The 22,123-nt window shown below is 40.9% G+C and overlaps 1 protein-coding gene across 3 annotated transcripts in view; it reads right to left on the reverse strand.

Moving 5' to 3' along the window:
* Positions 1–22,123, reverse strand: part of DIS3L2 (DIS3 like 3'-5' exoribonuclease 2) — a 339,465-nt gene that overhangs the window by 276,706 nt on the left and 40,636 nt on the right. For all 3 annotated transcript variants that reach the window (XR_005837101.1, XM_008690555.2, XM_040639041.1), the window contains exons 2-4: positions 12,459–12,607; positions 11,770–11,927; positions 3,534–3,587 (exon numbers count right to left, since the gene is read on the reverse strand). Coding sequence is in view for 2 of the 3 variants with exons in the window: in XM_008690555.2 (XP_008688777.2) it covers positions 3,534–3,587; positions 11,770–11,927; positions 12,459–12,510 (264 nt within the window). In the remaining variant the exon portion in view is untranslated. The remainder of the gene's footprint in view (positions 1–3,533; positions 3,588–11,769; positions 11,928–12,458; positions 12,608–22,123) is intronic.

Raw genomic sequence — 22,123 nt, forward strand, 5'->3', positions numbered from 1 at the left:
TATCAATTTATCTTGGTTTGCTTGAAAGTCACATGGGTTTATTCTAACTCTATCTTACTTTTACTGAGAACCCCAGAAGACCAGCAGGTACACATATTAAGTGACTTCTCCCATGTATTTTGGCTTTGTCAAAAGAAAATGAAAATCAACTTTCTATCAGCTGAAATTATAATGAACCTAAGTCAGCATCCCCCAAAATGAAGTACTTTTCTAATAACAAAGTGATGATAAATTCACTGTTCTTAGCCTATTGACGTAAGTAGATATTTTAACATAGCATATGACATTGTATAAATTCACAACTGTTTTTAGAGTCACTAAGAACCTAAATAATCAAATCTAGTCTATTTTTGCCTCTCCAAAAACTTTATAATTTTAAATTAGAATTTAGAATTTTAAGATTTTTTTTTTAATTTATATGAAGAGATAGAGACAGTCAGCGAGAGAGGGAACAGAAGCAGGGGGAGTGGGAGAGGAAGAAGCAGGCTCATACTGGAGGAGCCTGATGTGGGGCTCGATCCCACAACGCTGGGATCATGCCCTGAGCCGAAGGCAGACGCTCAACGACTGTGCCACCCAGGCGCCCCAAGAATTTAGAATTTTAAAGTTGTAAGGAACATTAGACAATCTAATCCATTGCTAGTTTTACAAATAAGGAAACTTTTCAATTTCCTATTGTCAGAGCAATGGCTACATCTTCTTTTCTAACAATTCCTGTCTTTACTCGCCCTGCTAAAGCAGGGGACAGGTAACATTCAGGCCCTGGTTCTGATATTCTACTCCTAGTCCACCTGTGAGCATTTTTCCAGTTCATACCAGTTCACACTTGAAGTGGACATGTGCTACGTACACTCATAAATCGAGACCAGTGGTAGTTGTGAGATATATCCACATATAATTCACTGCCTCTACTATCTCCTTCCTCAATGCCTTCTAGAATGCCTCTAACACTGAAACCCATAAAACTAGAATGTAGGATTGTTCTAGTATCTACAACCAAACTTAAAACTGGGCCTTGATAGAGCTTTTACAATTAGTTCTTAGTTACTTAGAGGTGAATCCTTTAGCATTTTTTCTCCCTCTGAGACAATATCACTATTCCATTAGTGGCCAAATAGGAGAATAAGGGGCATAAAAATAAACCAATTCTAATATCACGACTGTCTAAAAGATTCTGAATAGGACATGCCAGGAATATAATTTCAAGTAGGAGAACAACCTGGCCTTTTGAAACATCAGTAACTTTTGTTTCTTAACTTCCTTGAACAAGCCAAATTAAACTGTGCCAACACATCATTTGCACATGTAAATTAGATGAATTTAACTCACAGGAACCTAACTAGGTGCCACAATTTAGAGGACCTTTGCTCTGGCCCTTTTCCAGTCACACTCTTCCCCATAGGTAAAGACTTCTCAGGGCCAAATGGATGTGCATCCCTGAGGTAATCAGCCCCAAGCCCACTTCCAAGGCATACACAGGCATGTTCCCCAGGTCTGTCTGCCTAGAGGCAGACCACAGTCACTGGTGGCACCCACTGGACTTGACAGGTGGCTAAAGGGCAGGTATTTCTAAGGCATGTGGACAGAACTTGGACATGTGGGATAAGATGCTCACATGGGTGCATGCAAGGGCCCCCACTGAATGGGGAAGAGGGGGTGCAGTGGAGACAGCAAAGAGGGGACAAGGAGCCAGGACTGGGAAGGGAAGAGGGGCAGGCCAGAGGCAGACCCTCCATATGGCCACACTTCAGGATGGAGCTCCAAGCAGTCTGAGAATTCTACACTTGAACCCAGGTACACAGAGGTATATTTAACAAGAAATATATTTTATTTGTCACGAATGTATTTTACCTGTTAGTTTGATTTATAACTTCTAAATATTTAATATAAAATATGTGTGCCTCCATTTGTACTCTTGTCCCAGGCCCTCCACTTGTCAGGAACCAGCCTATCAGGGATCTAACTTATGGAAATTTAATACCGTGTACTCAGAGAAGAAAACAAGCAAGTAGTCAAATTTTCAAAATGCTATGTAGTTCCCCTTAACATTCCAGTCAATGCCAGCAAACCTTAGTGTACACAGGAGATGGGAGGCTTGTAATCTGCTCAGCTCCCAGGTGTCTCTCAGGATGAACTCCTTACTCCACTGGCTATGATTCTCATACTTAAAAACCCATGTTTTTCATACACCAGGCCCCTATTATAACTGAGTTCCCTCAACTGGTATGCCAATGAAGAAACAGTTATACTTTCTAAAGTAGAGAAAATGCTAGTTATGCTGGACTTACTGAGAGATTATCTGTCTCCAACATGGCATATTCCTAAGAAATTTTCATGGGTAATTTTTATGATTACTGAATGTGATTTCCATCTTATGAGCAAAGCCGGGAATCGAACACCATGTAAACTGTGCTTCCGGGAATAATGAACCTGCTCTTGCAGCTAAGTCACTGCCTCAAAGCTCAGTTGTGCAAAGTACCAGGATCAGAATATATAACATGGTCCGTCACTGGAGCAGAATAGGATTCAGAGAGAACAAGGTGACATGTCAGTGATACTTTTTATCTAATCCACTGGGTAAGATGGAACTTGAGATACAAATGTGAATCCTTGACTTCTATAGGGCAAGGAGGGAAAAGAACTAAACTGAGCTTAAGAACAGGTCTTAAGGTTATTGGAACACCACCACCACCTGGGAAGCACATGACTGAACTTGTATTCTCGCTAAATTTGTCATTTAACATCATGAAATATGTTAACTGAAATACATATACGTACTCCATTTTCTCATCAGTAAGCTCATGTTTATCCCTATGCTCTCTTCCACTGTTAAAATGTCTATAATTCTACGGCTATCCTATTTATGACAGCCTGGAAAAGTCACGTCAGGAATTTGAGAATATTGCTCTCCTAGCTTTGCATAATCAAGCCTTATCCAGAGACCTCCTGCTAACTATATGTCAGAGTGAACTTCCCTGAACAGCAGAGACCCTGGTAAAATGAGTCATGAATGGAAGAAAGGATATAAAGACCCAACAGTGAAAAGCCTTGCACCAAGTCCTATCACCTGCAGAAAAGTGAAGTGAGAGACTCTGACCAAAAGAAAAAAACATTACACCTTTTTTTTTTTTTTTACAAATTTGCAGATTAGCTCACACAGTAGATCGAAAATAGATAGCATATTTGTTTGGGAAAGATTAACTTAAATCAGTGGAAAAACCCATAAATCCCTTTAAGCTATACACCAAGGGCGTCCAACTAAAGAATGGGTGGGTGTCTGTGTGGGTTCAGCTGCTCGCTGCAGCCCTAGTAACAAATGCCATCCCCTTCACTTGAAGTGAGAGTTTAAGACTGGCAGAGGGGGTTTTTAACCAAAGGCAAATTTTGCTTATTTAAATTTGAAACAAATCCTTGCCCATCCTCAATTTTGTTTTACTACTCTGCTTTTTAGTTAAAATATATGATTTCAGTTTCAGAGCACATCTAAAAAATTAAATGTGACATTAAGTTTATTATAAAGTTATTGAACTTACCGGGGAAGGAATGAAGGCTTCATGAAACTTCTTTGGATTAATTCTCAATACACCCTTTAAAAAAAAAAAAATCTGTGAAAATTTAACTAGTTATCCACCTATAAGCTTTCCATATATACGTTATTCTCCAATAAAAAGTTTTTAAATTAATTAAACAGCTCAATCTAGAAAACAATTTAGGCGTAAGAGAACTACTCATTAAATGCATGAAACATGATTTCTACTAATGTCTGCAACATAGGGTTCGATCAAAAACTGAAAGCCCACACTGGCACCTGGCTGTGAACAGGCAGAGGTGAGAAGGAACAGAGCTTGGCATGGAGTGGGAAAGCGGCAACTACTGGGATTTTATGTGCCCCCACATGCTAGGCTTCACATTGAAACCCTTACTTTAAGAACAAGATTATATAGGGATTACGTCTCACTACATAATGGCCTTTTTTATTCACTGAGACCTTTCCACACTTGCTTGTTTCCATGACAATTTTCAAAGTGATACAGGTTGATTTCCAACCTGGATACTTAACCTTGAGCGACCAGATGCATATTTTTTACTCTGGCCCTTCTGCAGAGCTGAATGAGTCAATAATTCAAAATGGTCCAGAACCAGCTCTTAATGTAAATGGGAATCCTGGCTCCGACAGCCAGGCCACCCAGTCTGCCTTCAACTTCATGTTATTCCAGCACCAAATCAGGGTCTGCTTCTATTTACGCACAGGGGTGCAGGTGGGGGCCGTCTTCAATAGCAGTTCAGTATTTTAGGCTCTTGCAGGAAGCTGTAACCCTCCCAAGGTTCCAGCTGCATTTGAAGGCCACTGGAACACATGGAGAGAGGCAGTTATTTTCCTAAGAGCCAGACTCAAAGGGTGTCTTGAGAAAGTGTTTTAAATAACATTTCCCCCCTAAAATGTTGAAAGACTCGAAGATACATTAATTAACAAAACAGGTGAGGGCATAAAATAAAGGAGAAAATAGGTCTCCCCTTCACTGGTGCACCATGTTTAAATTACAAATTTCCATGCAACAGTTTATACTATCGTTAACATCCCAAATGGACTTAACTCAAGATTTATTGAATACTATGTTCAAGACCCTGAGACAATGTGGAGAGAGAGTGATTTTCAAGCTCAGTCCCTGTTTATGAAGCAAAATATGAAGGATGCCATCAGTGAGGATACAGCTGACTTTCAGCTGGGGGCACTAGGAAAGGCTCCATAGACAGTGTCTGACCTGGTCCTTGATGGAGGAGAAAAACTTGCAGATAAATCAGAAGGGAAATAACAGGCAAAGAACAACATGTAAGCAAGAGTGCTTAAGACGGCAAACACTCTTCTCCCATCATGCTGTAACTCTGCTTAGGGTAAGAGATAAAGGGGGTGGGAGACAAGGCTGGCAAAGCTCCCCGAGGCCAGACCCTTTTTATGAATGTCACTGTAATTTCACTTCTAGAACAGCTGATTTTTTGTTGGGGGGAGGGAGACAAAAGGCTTATTACATTTATCCTAAACTTTCACCCACTCACTCAACAAAACTTCCTGAAGACTCACATGGCAGGCACTATGCTAAGTGATGGGGACACAATGGAAAGTAGTAACAGTCTGCCCTCACAGAGCATAGTGTCTAGTGAGGGAAAGACACTCGAAATAAATCAAGTCCATTCACTCAAGCTAAATTTTCTAAAAATTCATTTTCTGATTCCAGGCATTGCTTTCTGACCTAAGGTTTGTTTTTCCCCCTCAGTTGCTATTCTTCTATCGTCCCTTCCAGTTCAGTGAATGGTTACAACCTCTGTACCACAGTATAGAGATAAGAATGCCTTCTGCTGTCAAAGGGGCCCTTAAGTACAGAGCACGTAGAGGCTAACAATGGCCTCAAAGGAAAGAGGTTGCTCAGGGCTCTGTCTAGGCTCTATTTAAAAGAATGGATATTAAAAGGACCTTCAAGATTCTACTCTTGATTGTCTATCCCAAACATCCTGATACACAAAAGCATACAGGGAAAGACAGAAGCCTTGTTTAAGAAAAACATTTGCAGTTTGAGTGGAGCATACTCTTAAGAAATTGACCTCAGGAACAGACTCCCTTGGGAGTGCAAATCGTACTGAGGAAAAAGAAACTCTCACAGAATTCCACAGCAGACCAGAGTCTACCCCACAGCCTGATGAAAGAAGCTGTCAGTAAAGCATGTCAAGAAATGGTCTTTTAACTAAAAGAGACTTCCAGCAAAATTTTGTCTTACTCACCTACAAAAGTCCAGGACTTTCATATCCACATTTTTATGACCATTACCTAATCTACTCCAATCCCTCATCGATCATCTTCCTCCTCAACCCTTTCCTAGGCCTAGAACTTGATCAGTGAGGCTCCTACATGCTCCATCTCCTCTCTGAATGCTCCTGAGCTCCTCAACTGAAACCTGGCTGTTCCCTGGGTATGATCACTTCCCTTGAAGTGCTCTCAAAGACAGTCTATTGTATCTCTCCTATCCCATGTGTCTCAGAGACCAGGAGAAGGCTCCCCCCTGTTTCCCCACTGTAGCTTTAAAAGTATTTTTTTTCCTCCATTCTTGGTCAAAACCCAGATCCTTTGGAGAACACGCCATTACCTCCTGCTATACCTCCTCACTGCTATCATCTTCACATCTTTTGATCATATCCCTGATTCACTAATGCTTTGACTTATAGTTCACTGTCTTCCTCTGCACCGCCATTCCTATAAACACAGAACTTTGCATTCACACAGTTGACCAGACAACCCTAGCCGGACACTCTAGCCACCTTTTCCTCCACCCACCCTAACGACTCTCCCCCATGTTCACTACTGTCTCTTGGCATCATTGCTAATGATACTAACTCCAAACGTGAAAACTCAAATATCACACTTTCTGATCACAGTCTTCTATCCTTCCATCTTGAGTAAGGTAAAAACCCCACTTCAACAATTCTTTGTCTTCACTAAGACTTCCAACCCACGGACCTGATCGCATTTTGTTCCCACACTATGTTTAGTCACTTCCTTGGCCACCTAGTTGCCATGGCCTGTCATTACCTCCTGCCCTTGCAAACCCTGAGTCCTGGGTCCACTCTCCCTCTTCTATTCAACTAGCAAGACCTCACTCTCAGTTAACCCCAACTATCTGCCTTCTCCAGGCTTACACCCAAGGAGCTGAATGTTACTGTAGAAAAATAACACACAACTGGGCTAATTAGCCTAACTTGGCAATCACAAACATGTTTTATTTGGCTTACAGGATGTTTGAGAATACTTAAAGCAAAGGAATTTCACACATAAATATGTATTTCCACATTTTCCTGAAACACCAGCTAACCCTCCATGGCAGCAACCATCTGAGTTGAATAACAAACACTTCTCTTATAGCAATGAAAAAAAAAATACCTCAAATAACATTTATATAAGTATACTACATGTTACACACTGTTTTAAGAGCTTTATATCCATCAACTAATTTAACACTCAAATCAATCCTATGAGGTAGGTACTACTGTCCTCCTTTCTACCAGTGAGAACACCGAGGTGCTGAGAGGTACCCACCTGCACACCACATTCAAGCCCAGCAGTCTGGTTCCAGAGTCCTCGCTCGTAACTGCCTTAGACTGCCTCTGCTCGCCACAGTCATCACCAGGGCCTCTTTGCTCATTTATGCCATCTGTTCCCTTCCCTCAACACCCCAGCACCACCTTCCAGCCCTGTCTTCCCTGTATCGGTTAATGGCAATATCATCCATCTAATGGCTCGATTCAAAACTTGGAGGTCCTGCTTTATTTCCTCCCTCTGCCTTTCCTTCACATTTAAGCCATCAGCTTCCTGCCAGTCCCAGCTCCACCGCCATCCACTCCCCACTATCTTCAACGCCACCACCCTCTTTCCTTGCCCCGTTTACTCTAACGGCCTTCCACATGGTCACCCAGCTTCCGCTCGAGTCTATTCACCTCACAACTGCCAGAGAGCTGTTTTTAAAGCATAAAATACATCATGCCCTCTCCCTACCAAAACACTTCAGTTTTAATAAAATCCAATTCTCCTAGCTGTGGCAGCTGCCTGACTCTCCAGCTTATTCCTGTATCATAATTCCCTTTGCTCACTATGCTAATAGCTCCCTTCATGTTCCTCAAAAACACCAAGCCTTTTTTCTGCCTGCCATTCTTCCGCTAGCTGGTCTCTCTGCCTATAATGTTCTTTGCCTAATTCTCCTGAAAGCTGGCTCATTTTCACCCTTCAGATCTCAGCTCAGAAATCACCTGCTCAGAGCAGCCTAACCACCCCATGTAAAGTGGCTCTCTCTAATTCTTCTTTCTCATCTTTCTTACTTCCCTAGCAGCGCTCAGTACATGCTGTAATTCCCTCTTTATGTCTTGGGGTGTGTTTGCCCGTCTCCCCCAGTGAATCACCTATCTCACTCGCTGGTATATGCCTGGCACTTAGTAGACAGTCAAGAAACATGAGCTAGTTAATGAATGTCTACAGAGTTGAAGCTCTCCCCCAGCCCTGGCAGTAACTGTATGAAGATCACCTGTGCCTGCTGAATGGCTGGGCAGTCCACTGTAATGTCACCTCTGTTTTTCTCTTTAATTCATACCCAAATGTTCTCCAGCTGATTTCACTCTTAACAAATGGTGAAGGTCCTAGAAACTAGAAGGTCCTAGAAACCCATCCTGTCCTATCTTCTCAGACTAGGAATTCTTGTAAGGTCCAATAACAACTTCACACCAATATTCTATTTTAGGGGGGGACTCTGACATCATGCCTCAGGCTGCTCTGGTGGATCAACCTGAGCCACCTTCCACCAAAGCATCATCTGAGATCAGGAAAACAGCCATTTCTACCATTATACCCATGTCACTCTGGTCATCACCCCAAACCTGAGTCCCCTCTAGGCCTATCCCATACTTTCATTTTTTCCAACACCTCCTACAACAATCTCCTATACTGCACCTACAGAGAAAAGATGTATGTATGATGTGAGAACTTGTTTGTAAAAAAAATTTTTTTTCAAAATTACGTGTACATGATCATGTGTTACTGCTAATCAGTTCAAACACAGGAAAGAGATTCCTTCGGTCACTATGGATTCCTCATCCCCACATAGGGCAAAACACCAATGAAATGTCAAATTATTGTTCAAAGTATTGAAAACAAAATAAAAGTATTATTCCACTCCTATTTTTAAAATACCTTCTTAATATCTCTTAATAAATGTTTCTTCTCTGGATGGGGAGAAAAAAGGGATGTCACGATATACTTAAATTTGAATATAAAAGTTAACAAATACTTACAAGTATATCTAGCAAGTTTACTTTTCTCCAATAGCATCTAAATAGCTTTTCTTGTCTAGCTTTTTATCTTCCCCATCCAGGCCTGCACACATAAAGTTCATATCAGAAAGCAGATGGACTCTGTTTCCCTGCCTATGAAAATCTTATTTACAGTGTTGTATATTTCACACGATGACCTCATATCTGGAACCCATTCCTCTCCCCATCTGCAAAGAACAACTGTTCTCATCTGTGGGGGGAGGCTCTGGCTGCAGAGTCTCATGATGTCACAAGCCAGGAGGAATTACTTACAAACTCCTGGGAAAGAGAGTTGTTATATTGATCAGCTTTTTGTTTTGTTTTAATATCAGCAGAGTTGTTTCAAAAGCAAGAATAGGAAGGAGCAAAAACTGTATCATTCCAGAATATTTTCCTCACCCTATCTCTATAAATTCTATAACCAAAACTACAAGCAATTTTTCTTCCAAGTTATAACAACTGAGTTTCCCTCACCCTTCTTCAAAAGACACAGTACCTTGATCCTTTATTCACTCAGTAAATAAATATTTATTCAATATAAACTCATTATGCATCAATCAAATGCCACACACTGGGCTAATCTGTGGGAATAAGGTACAAGCCTCCCCACAAGAAAGTGAATGGTCTATTTGAGGAAACATAAATACCAAGAAATGGTAGTAAGTTTAGAATAAAGGGTAAACAACGAAGTCAGCTTCAAGAAAGTAATCATGGCCAATTCTGCTTGGAGAATTAAGATAAGACTTCTCAAAGGGGGTAACATTTAGGTAGGGACTTAAAGTTCAAGCATGATTATATCAAGATAATGGGAGTAAGAATTCCAAGCACTAGGAACAGTGTGTACCGAGTCATGGAAAAATCAAAGAGCAGAGTTTTTACAGGAAAGGTCTTAAAGATCAGGGTGAATAGAGCAGCATGTACCTGAAGAAGAGTGGCAGGAGATGAAAATGGGAAAGGCACAAAGGGTTCTTGTACATGAAACAAGATGAGGGACAAGAAACTTGTAAATAAAATGGAGTTTAGTATGTGGATAAAGAGCAAATGAATGGATTAATGAAGGGACAAATGTCCAAATGCAGCTTCAATTCTCCTAAGAGAGGCCTCATCAAAGAAATACAAGGGAATTTTAAAAAGGGGGGGAGGGGGACTAATAGTACCTCTAAAATCAGAAAGATCAACTTGTTTGTTAAGGTTTTCCATTCAAGAGTCAATAAAAACACTAACGCAAAAAGATACGAGCACTCCATGTTCACTGCAGGACTATTTATAATAGACAAGTTATGAAAACAACCTAAATGTCCACTGATGGAGAAATGGAAAAAGAAATTATGGTGTATACACACACACACACACACACACACACACACACACACACACACACACTGGAATATTACTCAGCAATAAAAAAGGATGATACCTTGCCATTTGTGACCACATGGATGGACCTCAAAGACATTATGCTAAGTGAAACAGGTCAAACAGAGAAAGACAAATACTGTTGGATCTCTTAAATGTGGAATCTTAAAAAAAAAAAAAAAAAAAAAGCTCAGAGATAGAGGCTGGTAGTTGCCAGAGGAGGTGGGGATACAGGGCAAGGGCAGGGGGTTGATGAAGGGGGTCAAAAGGTTACAATCAAACAAACAAAAAAAAGAATCTACATTAATCATATGTGCACTTGGCCAAAGGTAAATACAAAAAGGTGATTAAAAAGGAAAAGAAGATGACAGTATCTGTTCACTGGCTGGATCTTCAGCCAAACCCACAAATATAGAAGCTGGACTCTCAGAATGAGAGAAATGAGAGAATGTGTTCAGAATGGAACACAACCAAATTTTCAAGTGAGCCAGGTAACACATGGCAATACCTCTATATACCAATTCAATAATGATAAAATATACTTAATTCAAGAATATGTGCCCCTGCCTCACTCTCCATCTCATTACCTACTTCCTGCCTCATATTTCCTGCCTAAGGAGACCTAAACTGCCTTACTCCACATTGTTTCACAAGCCATGTTCTCATCGCTGCCACTACCTCTCTACACCTCCTTCTCACACACATATCACTCATGTAATAGGCCCCAACTAGTTGTCCTTCGATATCCACCAAGAAGTCACCTCCTCCAGGCTCCCAGTCCCCCCCCCCAACACCCTCCCATACACCCTGGTAACACGTTTATTTGAGCACTTACCCTTTATCCCCAAATCATCCATTCCCATGACTGCCTGCCCGCACTGGGCTGGGAGCTCACAGCACAGAAAGCCGGTCTCAACCGTCTTCATTGCGAGAGCACCCAGGCAGCACACTCCTAACTATGAACTGTTCCCGGGTCACGGTGGACGTTCAACAAACTTCTGCTGAGCCAAACCACTGAACTAGCTTATGAAAGTATTTTGTAAACTATAAAGCACTCAACAAATATTGTCTGGTGCTGTTTACTGGTTCCTTTTCAACCCTAGTCTCCATCATTTAGTATCCATGTAATCCAGGCAAACTGAACTATCAATGCTCCTTACAGCCAAACCCTATTTCGCACTTCCGTCTGAGTAGCGCACACTGGTCTCCCCATCCGTAAAGCTCTTTCTCGTATCTTCACTTGTTCCAACTGGGCCAATTCATGGCCTGGTCCAAATATATCCTTTCCAATAAAACATTCTTAAACAAAAAACAACAATAACAAAACACACACACACATTCCTAGACAACCCTAACTGGAAGTAATGGCTCCTTCCTCTCAAATCTCAGAGCACTTGGTCTGTCTGTCTTGTGGTGCTTACCATCCCGAACTGCACTGTAGGTGTAAGAAGTGGGAAGCCCTGTGCCTGCTCTCTCACCATGTCTCTCAAGCACACAGTGCAAAACAATAAACAGTTTAATGAGCAATAGACATAGTCAAGGAATAGCCGCGTCGTATGTTTTAAGCACCTGGATAAGTGTTCCTCTCTTCAAGCCTTCTGAGATATCCTCCTTGGACATGTAGGTTTCAAATATGCTCTTTTTCTTCCCTCGTATGGACTTGTTCTTTGACTTTTTGTCACCTGGCGAAGCACCAACACCATGTGGGCCAACCACAGAGGACACACCTAGAAACATGAGGCAGCAATCAACTCTTTCCTCAACCAAACATCTCTGTATTTTTAAACTGGGGATATTTTACCTTTTTTTTAACACAGAAAGACTAATAAAAGAATGAAGTGCTCTGATAATGACTTTAAATAGTCACAAAAAGAAAAGAATGGGTAAGGAAACATGAATAAAATGTACACAGATGAGACTTAAGTTTTAAATCAGCACCACAACCTGCACAGAACATAATCTCAATAATGGGTTCAATATGCTTTGCTGTTTATAGACACAAACTTTTAAAATAGGAATTACTAAAAGATCGTCTCTTTTCTGGAGGAAACTAAACAGCTGTACTCAATATAACAATAAATTAAGACAACAAGAAATCACACTTAATTCTAGAATAAATAACATGGAAGAATATTTAACAGGTCAATGAAAGAATTATAGTGCCCCTCTGCCCTAAGACCCGCCCTGCGCCTCCATTCCACTGTTATTTTATCTCAGGTCTCCAGTTGCCGGAATAGACTCCATTTTCCTTTTGCTACCTCTGGGGGTCCCCAGGGGCCGGAGGTTCAGCCTGCAGTCAGGATGGCTCATTACTGGTTCCAAGGTCGCCTCTTCTCTCCAAATCCAGGGGGGCCTCCACGGCTCAGCTCAGAGTTCTTCCTGCCTTGAGGAGCTCAGTTGTCACTAGCTGAAACCAAAGAGAGACAGGTGACTGACTGACAAGCAGTTAACCTGTGGCCTCCCCTGTACTCTCAGAAATGTAGTACGTGTGTGATACAAACAACAGGGGGGCGGGGGGCCTCCTGGGTCCCAGTGTCACTTTCTCTTAGGCAGTTAGACAAGTGCACCATCTGTCCTGAGTTTCTTTTTAAGGTATCGCGAGCCTGCTTCTTTGGGCCACTTCAACTAAAAACCTCCACAAACGGGGCAATGAGGCAGAGATGAAAGAGCTCTGCAGTTCTGTTTGGCTTCTGAAATAGGTAAGAGTGGGAGGGAATAGAATTTTGAAAAACGTATAAAGATCTGTAATCTTAAAGGCCATAGTGAAATACATACTAAACTAGGAATCAAAAGATGCAGCATTTACTAAATTCCACGTCGGACGAATGACATTCGTCTATGAAACCCAGTAAATCAATTCCTTTGGAATTCATCATCAAAACCTAATTCATGGCCATAACCGGATATCCAAAACTATGCAGGGAACCCCAGGTGGTTCACTAGCTTTCAAAAAACGGCAACACTGCAGTTAGACATCTATTTCCCTACTCTTACCTGACATCACTTCAAACCAATCATCTGTCCGCAAGCCCGGGCAGCTGCTTCTAAGGAATAGAAGGCAGCTGCCTGGATCCGTAGACTGGAATCCAGGGCCCTGGAGCCGGCCCCTGGCCTTCCACCTGGATACTGAACACATCATCACAACTTCTACTTTCTACTCTCAGCTGGCCACCAGCCCAGGGCTTCAAGCCTATACTTGCAAATTTCCAAAATCCTGGTGGGCAGGCTTCTTTCCCATAAAATGGATCAAGATGTCATTCTCAACACTAGCTTCCATTTCCTGTAAATTTCCCACACACATCCTTCATTGAAATGACATAATTTTTCTTTAAAGTGAAATTTATACTAACTCAGGAAAAGAGAAGCTACAAAGACAAAGGGTAATAGGCCACTTAGCAATACATGAAGAGATTCGGGATAAAGTAAAAAATAAAAAAAATAAAATAAAAAGCAAGAAGGGAAAGAAACAGATGGTCTTAGATAAACAACAAGGTAATGGGAAGGGCATACAGAGGAGGCCAGGCTGTCTGATGGTTTAATTCAGAAGGCATTCATCCATTTATTAATTCAACAAATACTTGGACAATGTACTATACTAGCACAATGAAGAATACAAAAGCTAATTAGATTTATAAAAATCATGTTGAAATAACAATACAAGTTGGGAAGTGATAAGCACTCTATTTTTTTAAGCATGGGTAAATGTACTTATGATCATAGAAAGAAAGCATCTCTAGGTCAGGAAATCTGAGAGAGCTTCAGGAAAGATGTGAAGGAAGAACTGAGAATGTGAGAAAAGCATGCTGCTGGCAAAAGGAAACAAAAATAGAGACACAAACAGAAAAACACAGGCAGGCTCTTACAACATTAATTCCATTTGGAGTGAGTCCAGCCTGTATGAAGGGAGGCAGTGGCAAGGAAAATAAAACAAGTTGGAAGGTCTAGAAAACCAGCCCGTTTTTCAAAGGCAGTAGGGAATTTCTGAAGCATGAATGAGCAGAAGAGAAGAACAACATATCAGAATTGTGTTTCAGGAAAAATGAACCTGGCACAGGATTCAGAGTCATGTGGAACTGAGAAAGACAGCGGCAGCTGCACCTTAGGAAAGAACAAGGACAGGGGAGAAAGGAAGGAAGGCCTGAACTAGAGCCGAACAAACACACACTGAGAAGAAGAAACCCGTGACATGGTATTATTACAGAGGACAAACGGCACCACTTGGCAGCCAGGCAGATCTGGAGTCTCAAGAGCAAGAAGGTGGGAAATGTTCACGATTTCAAGCAAGGAGACTGGGAGATGATAACGTCACTGAGTTAAATAAAGATAATGAATTCTACCTAGGGTGTTCCCTATCTCTACGTGAACATATACCTCTATGTATACCTGTACATATGGAAATGTGCCTCTATGTATACCTCTACCCCAAATACTTGGAAACTAGAGCATAACTTAGATAAATTAGCCAGCCATTTGCATAAAAATGGTAACGCAGAGTTTTCTATAATGGACAAGACTGCCAAGAAAAGCTAAGCTGATAGATACAGTAGGGGCCCAGGACAAAATCTGGGTTAGGCAATTTTTAGGAAATGCAAAGAAGTAGTAGAAAATATAACAAAGAAACTAACAAAGATGTAGGAAGGAACCAACAGAGTCAAATGTTAAGAAAACAGGAAGAAGATAACTTCCAAAGGAGAATGAGTTAATGATTATGGTTGACAACCACTACTGAGTAAGAATACAACTCATGGCAGCCTTGGGTAAGGAGAAGGGTTGGGGGCAAACTGCAAGCAGAAAAAAGACAATACAAAAACAAAAGCCAGAATTGAAAAATGGATGCTTTGTGTCAAGTCCTGATGCAGGCAAGAGCTCAAAACCGACTGCCAGTTAAGTGAAATGAAGACAGAGATCTCAACTCAAATATCCCAAGATCAGCTGCATCTCTAATTTTCCTTCACAGCAAATACCCCCCACAGTTGGTGTGATTTATACCTAACCTGTCTCTCTAGCTCAGGAAGACAAGGAATGTCCAGTTGGGTTCATGACTCCTATTGTACTGGGGATGGAATATGTGTTCATTATTCACTCCTTAAATGAGGAGATGAGTTTATGTTCAGGAATAAGCAGTGAGAACACCTAAGCAGAGCAGGGTCATTCAGAGAAATTACACTAAAAACAGGTCAGCAAAGAACAGGAAAAGAACACAGGACCCAGGAAACAAAGTTGGCAAGAGTAAGCCAAATAGCTGGGCAGAGAATCAGTTGCCTTTGGGTATCAAAGTACTGGAAGGAGATGGAAAGATTCCAAACAGAGAATATACTAAGGAGAAGATTAATGAACAAGCAACCTTCCCAGAAACATGGGTCTAAAGGTCCATAAACCGAAGAGAAATCCTGGGCACCCCTACCTTAACACACGGAAAGGACAAGTCAATTTCTAATCCTCCTCAGCTTTCAGAATGAGGGACACTGATGTACTGCCCAAATGCCCACTGGTTCCTTGAGAGGGTGTCTTATCATGGAAATAGCTGTATATTCTGAAGAGCTGGGCTGGGGTTAGGATGAACAGGAAGTAATGGTCAACAGTGTCCCATGGTACAAAAAAGCAGGATTAAGGCGGAATGGGGGGAAAGGCACTAGACTTGAGAAGGAGTAAATCTGAAGAAATAATCTAGGTGAAAGAAGCGGTGTCTTGGGACCCTTTATATTCCCCAAACCTAGCACAATGCATAGTGCAGAGCAGAAGCTCAAAAATTTGAATAAATGAAGCCCATCTGAAACAGAAACCAGCTTACAATGAAGATCACTAATGAGAAAGTGAAGTAGCAGGGCCAGGACTAGGGTGAGGCAAGCCAGGCACCTAGGATGCAAAATTCATAAAAGCAAAATCATGTAAGTACCAACCCTGCATCCTGCACTTGCAGGACTTCAAGAGAGACTCCTGAAATGTTTGTGCCCTAGGCATCTCGCTCACCTTACCCTATATCTCAGCCCTGATAAGAAGCAAGAGCAGATGAAATTTATGAACCTGGGCACTAAAGGAAACCCAAGGAGATAAAATCAAAAGAAAAGTTTGAAGAGAGAAAAGGTTGAGCCTATTCAGAAGCTAAGATGGAGCCAACAGAAAGCAAGACATGGTAAAAACAAATGAAAGAACACACTATTTATGAAATAAATTTTTAGAAAGTTTAAAATAAACCTCACTGAAATTAGAGAAATAAACAATTTACATTACAAATAATTGGGAAACACATGAAATAGCCAACAAGTTGTATTAAGACACTACTTAACCAAATTGCCAAAACAGTACTACTTAAAACATGTTCTAAAATAAAATTCACTTTGAGTAAAATTTAAATGTTTAAAAATGAGGAAGACAGGGGCACCTGGGTGGCTCAGTCGGTTGGACATCTGCCTTCAGCGCAGGTCATGATCCCAGGATCCTGGGATCGAGCCCTGTGTCAGGCTCTCTGCTCAGTGGAGTGTCTGCCTCTCCCTCTCCCTCTGCTGCTCCCCCTGCTTGTGCTTTCTCTAGCTCTCTCTCTCCTGCTCTCTGTCAAATAAATAAATAAAATCTTTAAACAAAAAAAATGAGGGAGACAGAGGGGTCTCTGGGTGGCTCAGTCGGTTAAGTGTCCGACTCTTGATTTCAGCTCAGGTCTTGATCTCAGGGTGGTGAGATCAAGTCCCACATTGGGCTCTGCACTGGGCATGGAATCTGCTTAAGATTCTCTCTCTTCCTCTCTCCTTCCCCACCACCGCCACACACCACAAATGTGTGCGCACGCACACACACATACACATGCTCTCTAAAAAAAGAAAAAGTTTGTGTGTGTGTGTGTGTATGAGAGACACAGAAAAAGAGACAGAGGGACAGAGAAGACACGGGAAAGGATGCCCAGAATGGTTGAATAAGGAATTTGACAAATATTATCCCCTAGAACAAAAATAACAATAAAACTGGATAAAATTATCAAAACCAACTATTTAAGGATCTGCGTATTGACCAAAGACATACAAAAAATTGAGAAGTGTTTATTCAGGAAAATCTACTGAATCTCGTTAAGAACAATGGAAGTGTGTGGTGGTTTAACCTGTAGCTCCCACCATCCCACACCCACTCCCAATTCCTTGGTATTAAAGTCCCACCAGGGCAGGGCAAGCTGTGAAGACTGGCAGATCCACTTAGCCAGAGGGAGCTAAAGTTCTTTGGAGTAGAGCAAGAAGAATTCCATGCCCAGGGGCATTCTCAAAAACAATAATAATTCCAGGCACAAAAAAAAAAAAAAAAAATTAGGAAGGCCAATATCACAACTAGTCTGCATCTGCAATACTAGTTAGGGCAAGCTACAAATCAGGAAACCAACCAGAAATTTAACAGGGAGAATTAGGAATGAGACAACCAAAGTGGGCCTTGACAATTTACTTTTTCCTGCTATGTGCATGAACAGGACTTTAAACATAAGCAAAAGAAATGAGAAGACCCTAGAGAGCTACTCATCCCTGGATGAATGTGAGCCTTGCAAATGCAGAAAGCAAAAGCCTGGGCTGACGTGTAAACTGTCTGAACTTTGAATGCATTCCCCCAAGTCTCATGAGAACCACTGATAAAGGATGGGGGCCTCACTGTTTCAGAGTTTAAACACAACCCTGAGAATCATAGGCTGACCATTAAGAGATGCTTACCTGAGGGCAACTACAAGAAAGTTAGCCTTAAAAATAAAAACAAGAAACGAAGAACTATCAGAGACATCAGCATCCATACACTGTGGGAGAAACAGACTCTAAAGAATAAGTCCAGACAAGTTACTACACAAACAAAAAGAACAACCAACTCTGGGGGAAAAGAAATCAGAATGCAGAATATATTATCAAAAATGTCCAGGTTTCAACAAAGACTTATAACATGGGCAATAAACAGAAAAGTGTGACCCATACATGGGAGATGGGGGGACAGCAGTTTCAATAAAAATGTCTCAGGGGAAGCCTAGATTTTAGACTTAGGTAAAAGAAACTTCAAAGCAGGTATTACAAGTATGTTCAAAGAACTAAAAGAAACCACTTATAAAGTAAAGGAAAGTATGATGACGATAACTTGTCAAATAGAAAATATCAATAGAGAGGGGTGCCTTGGCGGCTCAGTTGGTTGAATGTCTAACTCCTGATTTCAGCTCAGGTCATGATCTCAGGGTTGTGGGAATGAGACTGGCATTGGGCTCCGTGCTGAGCAGGGAGCCTGCTTGAGTTTCTCTCTCCCTCCCTCCCTCCCTCTCTCTCTCTCTCACTCACTCTGCCCTTCACCCCACTCTCTCTAAAAATAAAATTAAGGGGCTTCTGAGGGACTCAGCTGGTTAAGCATCTGCCTTCAGCTCAGGTCACGATCCCAGGGTACTAGGATCAAGCCGCATGTCAGGGCTCCCTGCTCAACAGAGAGTCTGTTTCTCCCTCTCCCTCTGCCTCTGCTCCTGCTCTCTCTTCTCTTGCTATCTCGAGTGCACTCTCTCTCAAATAAAATCTTTTTTAAAAAATAATAAAAAGAAAATTTTAAAAAGAAAATATCAATACACAGAAATTTGTTTTAAAAAGTAAATTCCAAGTTGAAAGACAGAACTAAAATAAAAAACTCACTAAACCTGAAAATAAAAATGATCAATCAAGATGATCCAACATAAAAGAAAGGAAGAAAGAAATATGAAGTAAAATTATTTTTTAAAAATCCAATAAAAACTTGTGATAAAGAGGGGCGCCTGGGTGGCACAGCGGTTAAGCGTCTGCCTTCGGCTCAGGGCGTGATCCCGGTGTTACGGGATCGAGCCCCACGTCAGGCTCCTCCACTATGAGCCTGCTTCTTCCTCTCCCACTCCCCCTGCTTGTGTTCCCTCTCTCGTTGGCTGTCTCTATCTCTGTCAAATAAATAAATAAAATCTTTAAAAAAAAAAAAAAAAAAAAAAACCTTGTGATAAAGAGCCTAGCTCCATTTTTCAATGTTTGACTTCACCTCCCTTTTCCCCTTTGATCCACCTGTACAGCTTGAGAAGACAGTCCATGTGCCCCCCAACCTTTGGCCCCAGGGGGAAATTCGAATTTCACAAATTCCCAGTCTGCACATAGGAACTTCTCTCCAGTCCCCTAGCCATGATAAAGAACTAACCCACTCCTTCTGCCTCACTCAAGCCAGGCCAGACATGCCTGTACCCACCCTACTCTGCCAAGGAGTCTCTTAGGTGAGTAATAAGTTCTCTCTCAAATTCTCCTGTTACATAGGGTTATATAGGGCAATCAATATACATTGATTGGGGTCCATTCCACATTCACAGGGTGACCACAGAACAGGAGTGAAAGAGGGTACCTCTCTCCTAACCTTACAGGAAAGGATTATAAGGGATTACAGACAGCCAACGAGATAACTGAGAAGAAATGGACAAATTCTTAGAAAGACACAAATTACTAAAGCTGACTTAAGAAAAAACAGAAAATGTAAACAGACATATAACAAGAAATTGAATTAGTAATTTTAAATCTTCTAATAAAGAAAGCTCAGATAAATTCTACCAAACACTGAAAGAAAAAATAATAGTAATCCTTCACATCTCTTCCATAAAACAGAGAAAATATTTCCCAACTCATTCCACAAGGATAGTATTTCCCAATACCAAAGGCAGAAAAAGACATCATAAGAAAAAAAAATACTACCTTAACATATAAAATAATTTGGATTTTTAAATTTCTTCAGTTTTAGTAATTTGCATCTTTCTAGAAATTTATCAATTTCATCTAAACTTTCCCTTCATGAGGGGGCAGAATGTTGTTCCAAATATACTTGTGATTTTCTTAGTACATATAGTAGTGCTGTCCTTTCTGAAATTATGGAAATTTCCAATATCTGTGCTGTCCAGTATGATAGCCACAAACCACATATCTTTTGAGCATTTTAAAGAGTTCCTGTCAGGTCTGAAACATTTGAATTTCATCTTTATTCCTCTAGGAAATTTTTACAGGTTTTAGAATTCTAGATTGTCAGTTATTTTCTCTCAGTAATTTGAAGATGTCATCCCATTGTCTTCTGGCTGTCAATGTTTCTGTTGAGAAGTCAGTCATTAATCTAATTTTCTATCCTTTTAAAATGTACTATTCCGGGGCACTTGGGTGGCTCAGTCATTAAGCATCTGCCTTCGGCTCAGGGCATGATCCCGGCGTTCTGGGATCGAGCCCCACATCAGGCTCTTCCACTGGGAGCCTGCTTCTTCCTCTCCCACTCCCCCTGCTTGTGTTCCCTCTCTCACTGGCTGTCTCTCTCTGTCAAATAAATAAATAAAATCTTTAAAAAATAAAAATAAAGTATACTATTCCCTCTCCATATCTACAGCAGCTTTTGAAATTTTTCTCTTCATCTTTGGTTTTCTACCAATTTACTACAATATACTAAGGTATGGATTTTTTTTTATTACTGCTTGGTGTAAGCAATATACTATTATCTGATAGCTTTCATCAGTTATGAAAAGTCTTCAGCCAATCTTGTCCCATAACCCTTCTGCCCCATTCTCTCTCAACCCTTTGTGCGGAACTTCAATTACACACTTCTGACCTTTCAGTGTCTCTATGTCTTCCTCAATCTCTTCAGTAATTCCTTCACTTCACTAATTCTCTATCAGCTCTCATCTTCCATCAAACTACCCCATAAAGTTCTTAATTTTAGTTATTATGCTTTCAAGTCTAGATTTTCTTTTTTTTCTTTTAAAAGTTTCCAGTTTTCTGCTAAAAAATGGTAAATCTTGTCCTTTGTCTCTATGAACAAGGAAAGCATACCTATATTAAAGTTGCTCCTGAAAACTCCAATAACAGAGGCCTGGATGGATCTAACACTATCTTCCGTTATTTCTATTTGATTTTGTTCATGTTTTTGACCATTTGTGCCTGATTTTTTTTATTATGGACTAGACATTATATTTCCAAGATTTCTGTAGCGGTAATTTGAGGCCTAGTATAATGCTACCATCTTCACTGGATTTTCATTTGCTTGTGCCAAGCACCTGAGACAAACACAATAAATTACTTCAACCTGCTTTCAGCATCTAAATGCATTCAAAGTAGAGATACAGTTTCTGTGACGGCCCATCTATATCCACTTCAACCTTACTTGTGGATTGTAGCCCTTCAGGATCCCAATCCCAAATAACAGTGGTTCACCAGGACCACACAGTCCCCACATTAGCAGGGCCTAAATTCCAATTCCTTTCTCTTTAGCCCAAAGATAATATCACGTACACACTGCTCAGTTTTTCAGCTTCTCAGTCATTCAGGTGATCTCTCTAAAAACTAGTAAGTATCCACAGGAGACAACCCTAAATACTAGCTTTATCTCTCCAAACCTTTATTCTTCCTAGATATTCACTCTCTTATTACCTCTTAAATACCCTCAACAGATTTTTTTGGTGATGGGCATAAGCCAGCTTTTCTAACTGTTGTCAGAAGGAAGACTGGTTTCCAACTATTTTCTATGCCAAAACTGGAAGCGTCAACCCCACTCTTAACTCTCATTTTCAGTCAATACCTTAAATTCCCAACTCCCTCCTATATGACTCACTCCTCTCTCAGACAAAAATTCTCCATAATTTCATGTATCCTCTCCTCCTTTCCTGCAATATGTTGGCTAACTGAATTTAAATTTTTTTAAAAAATTTTTTTAAAAAGAAAGTTAGAAAGGTCCCTACAGGGATGCCTGGGTGGCTCAGTTGGTTAAGCATCTGACTCTTGGTTTCAGCTCAAGTCATGACCTCAGGGTTGTGGGATCAAGCCTCGCATCAGGCTCCTCGCTCAGTGTGGAGTCTGCTTGAGATTCTCTCTCTTGACCTCTCCCTCTACCCCTCCCCCTGCTCATGCACTCTCTCTCTCTCTCTAAAATAAATAAATAAGTCTTCCACAAAAAA

The sequence above is a fragment of the Ursus maritimus genome, unplaced genomic scaffold (genome assembly GCF_017311325.1).
Source record: "Ursus maritimus isolate PB19 unplaced genomic scaffold, ASM1731132v1 scaffold_1, whole genome shotgun sequence".
In the NCBI taxonomy this organism is placed as follows: Eukaryota; Metazoa; Chordata; class Mammalia; order Carnivora; family Ursidae; genus Ursus; species Ursus maritimus.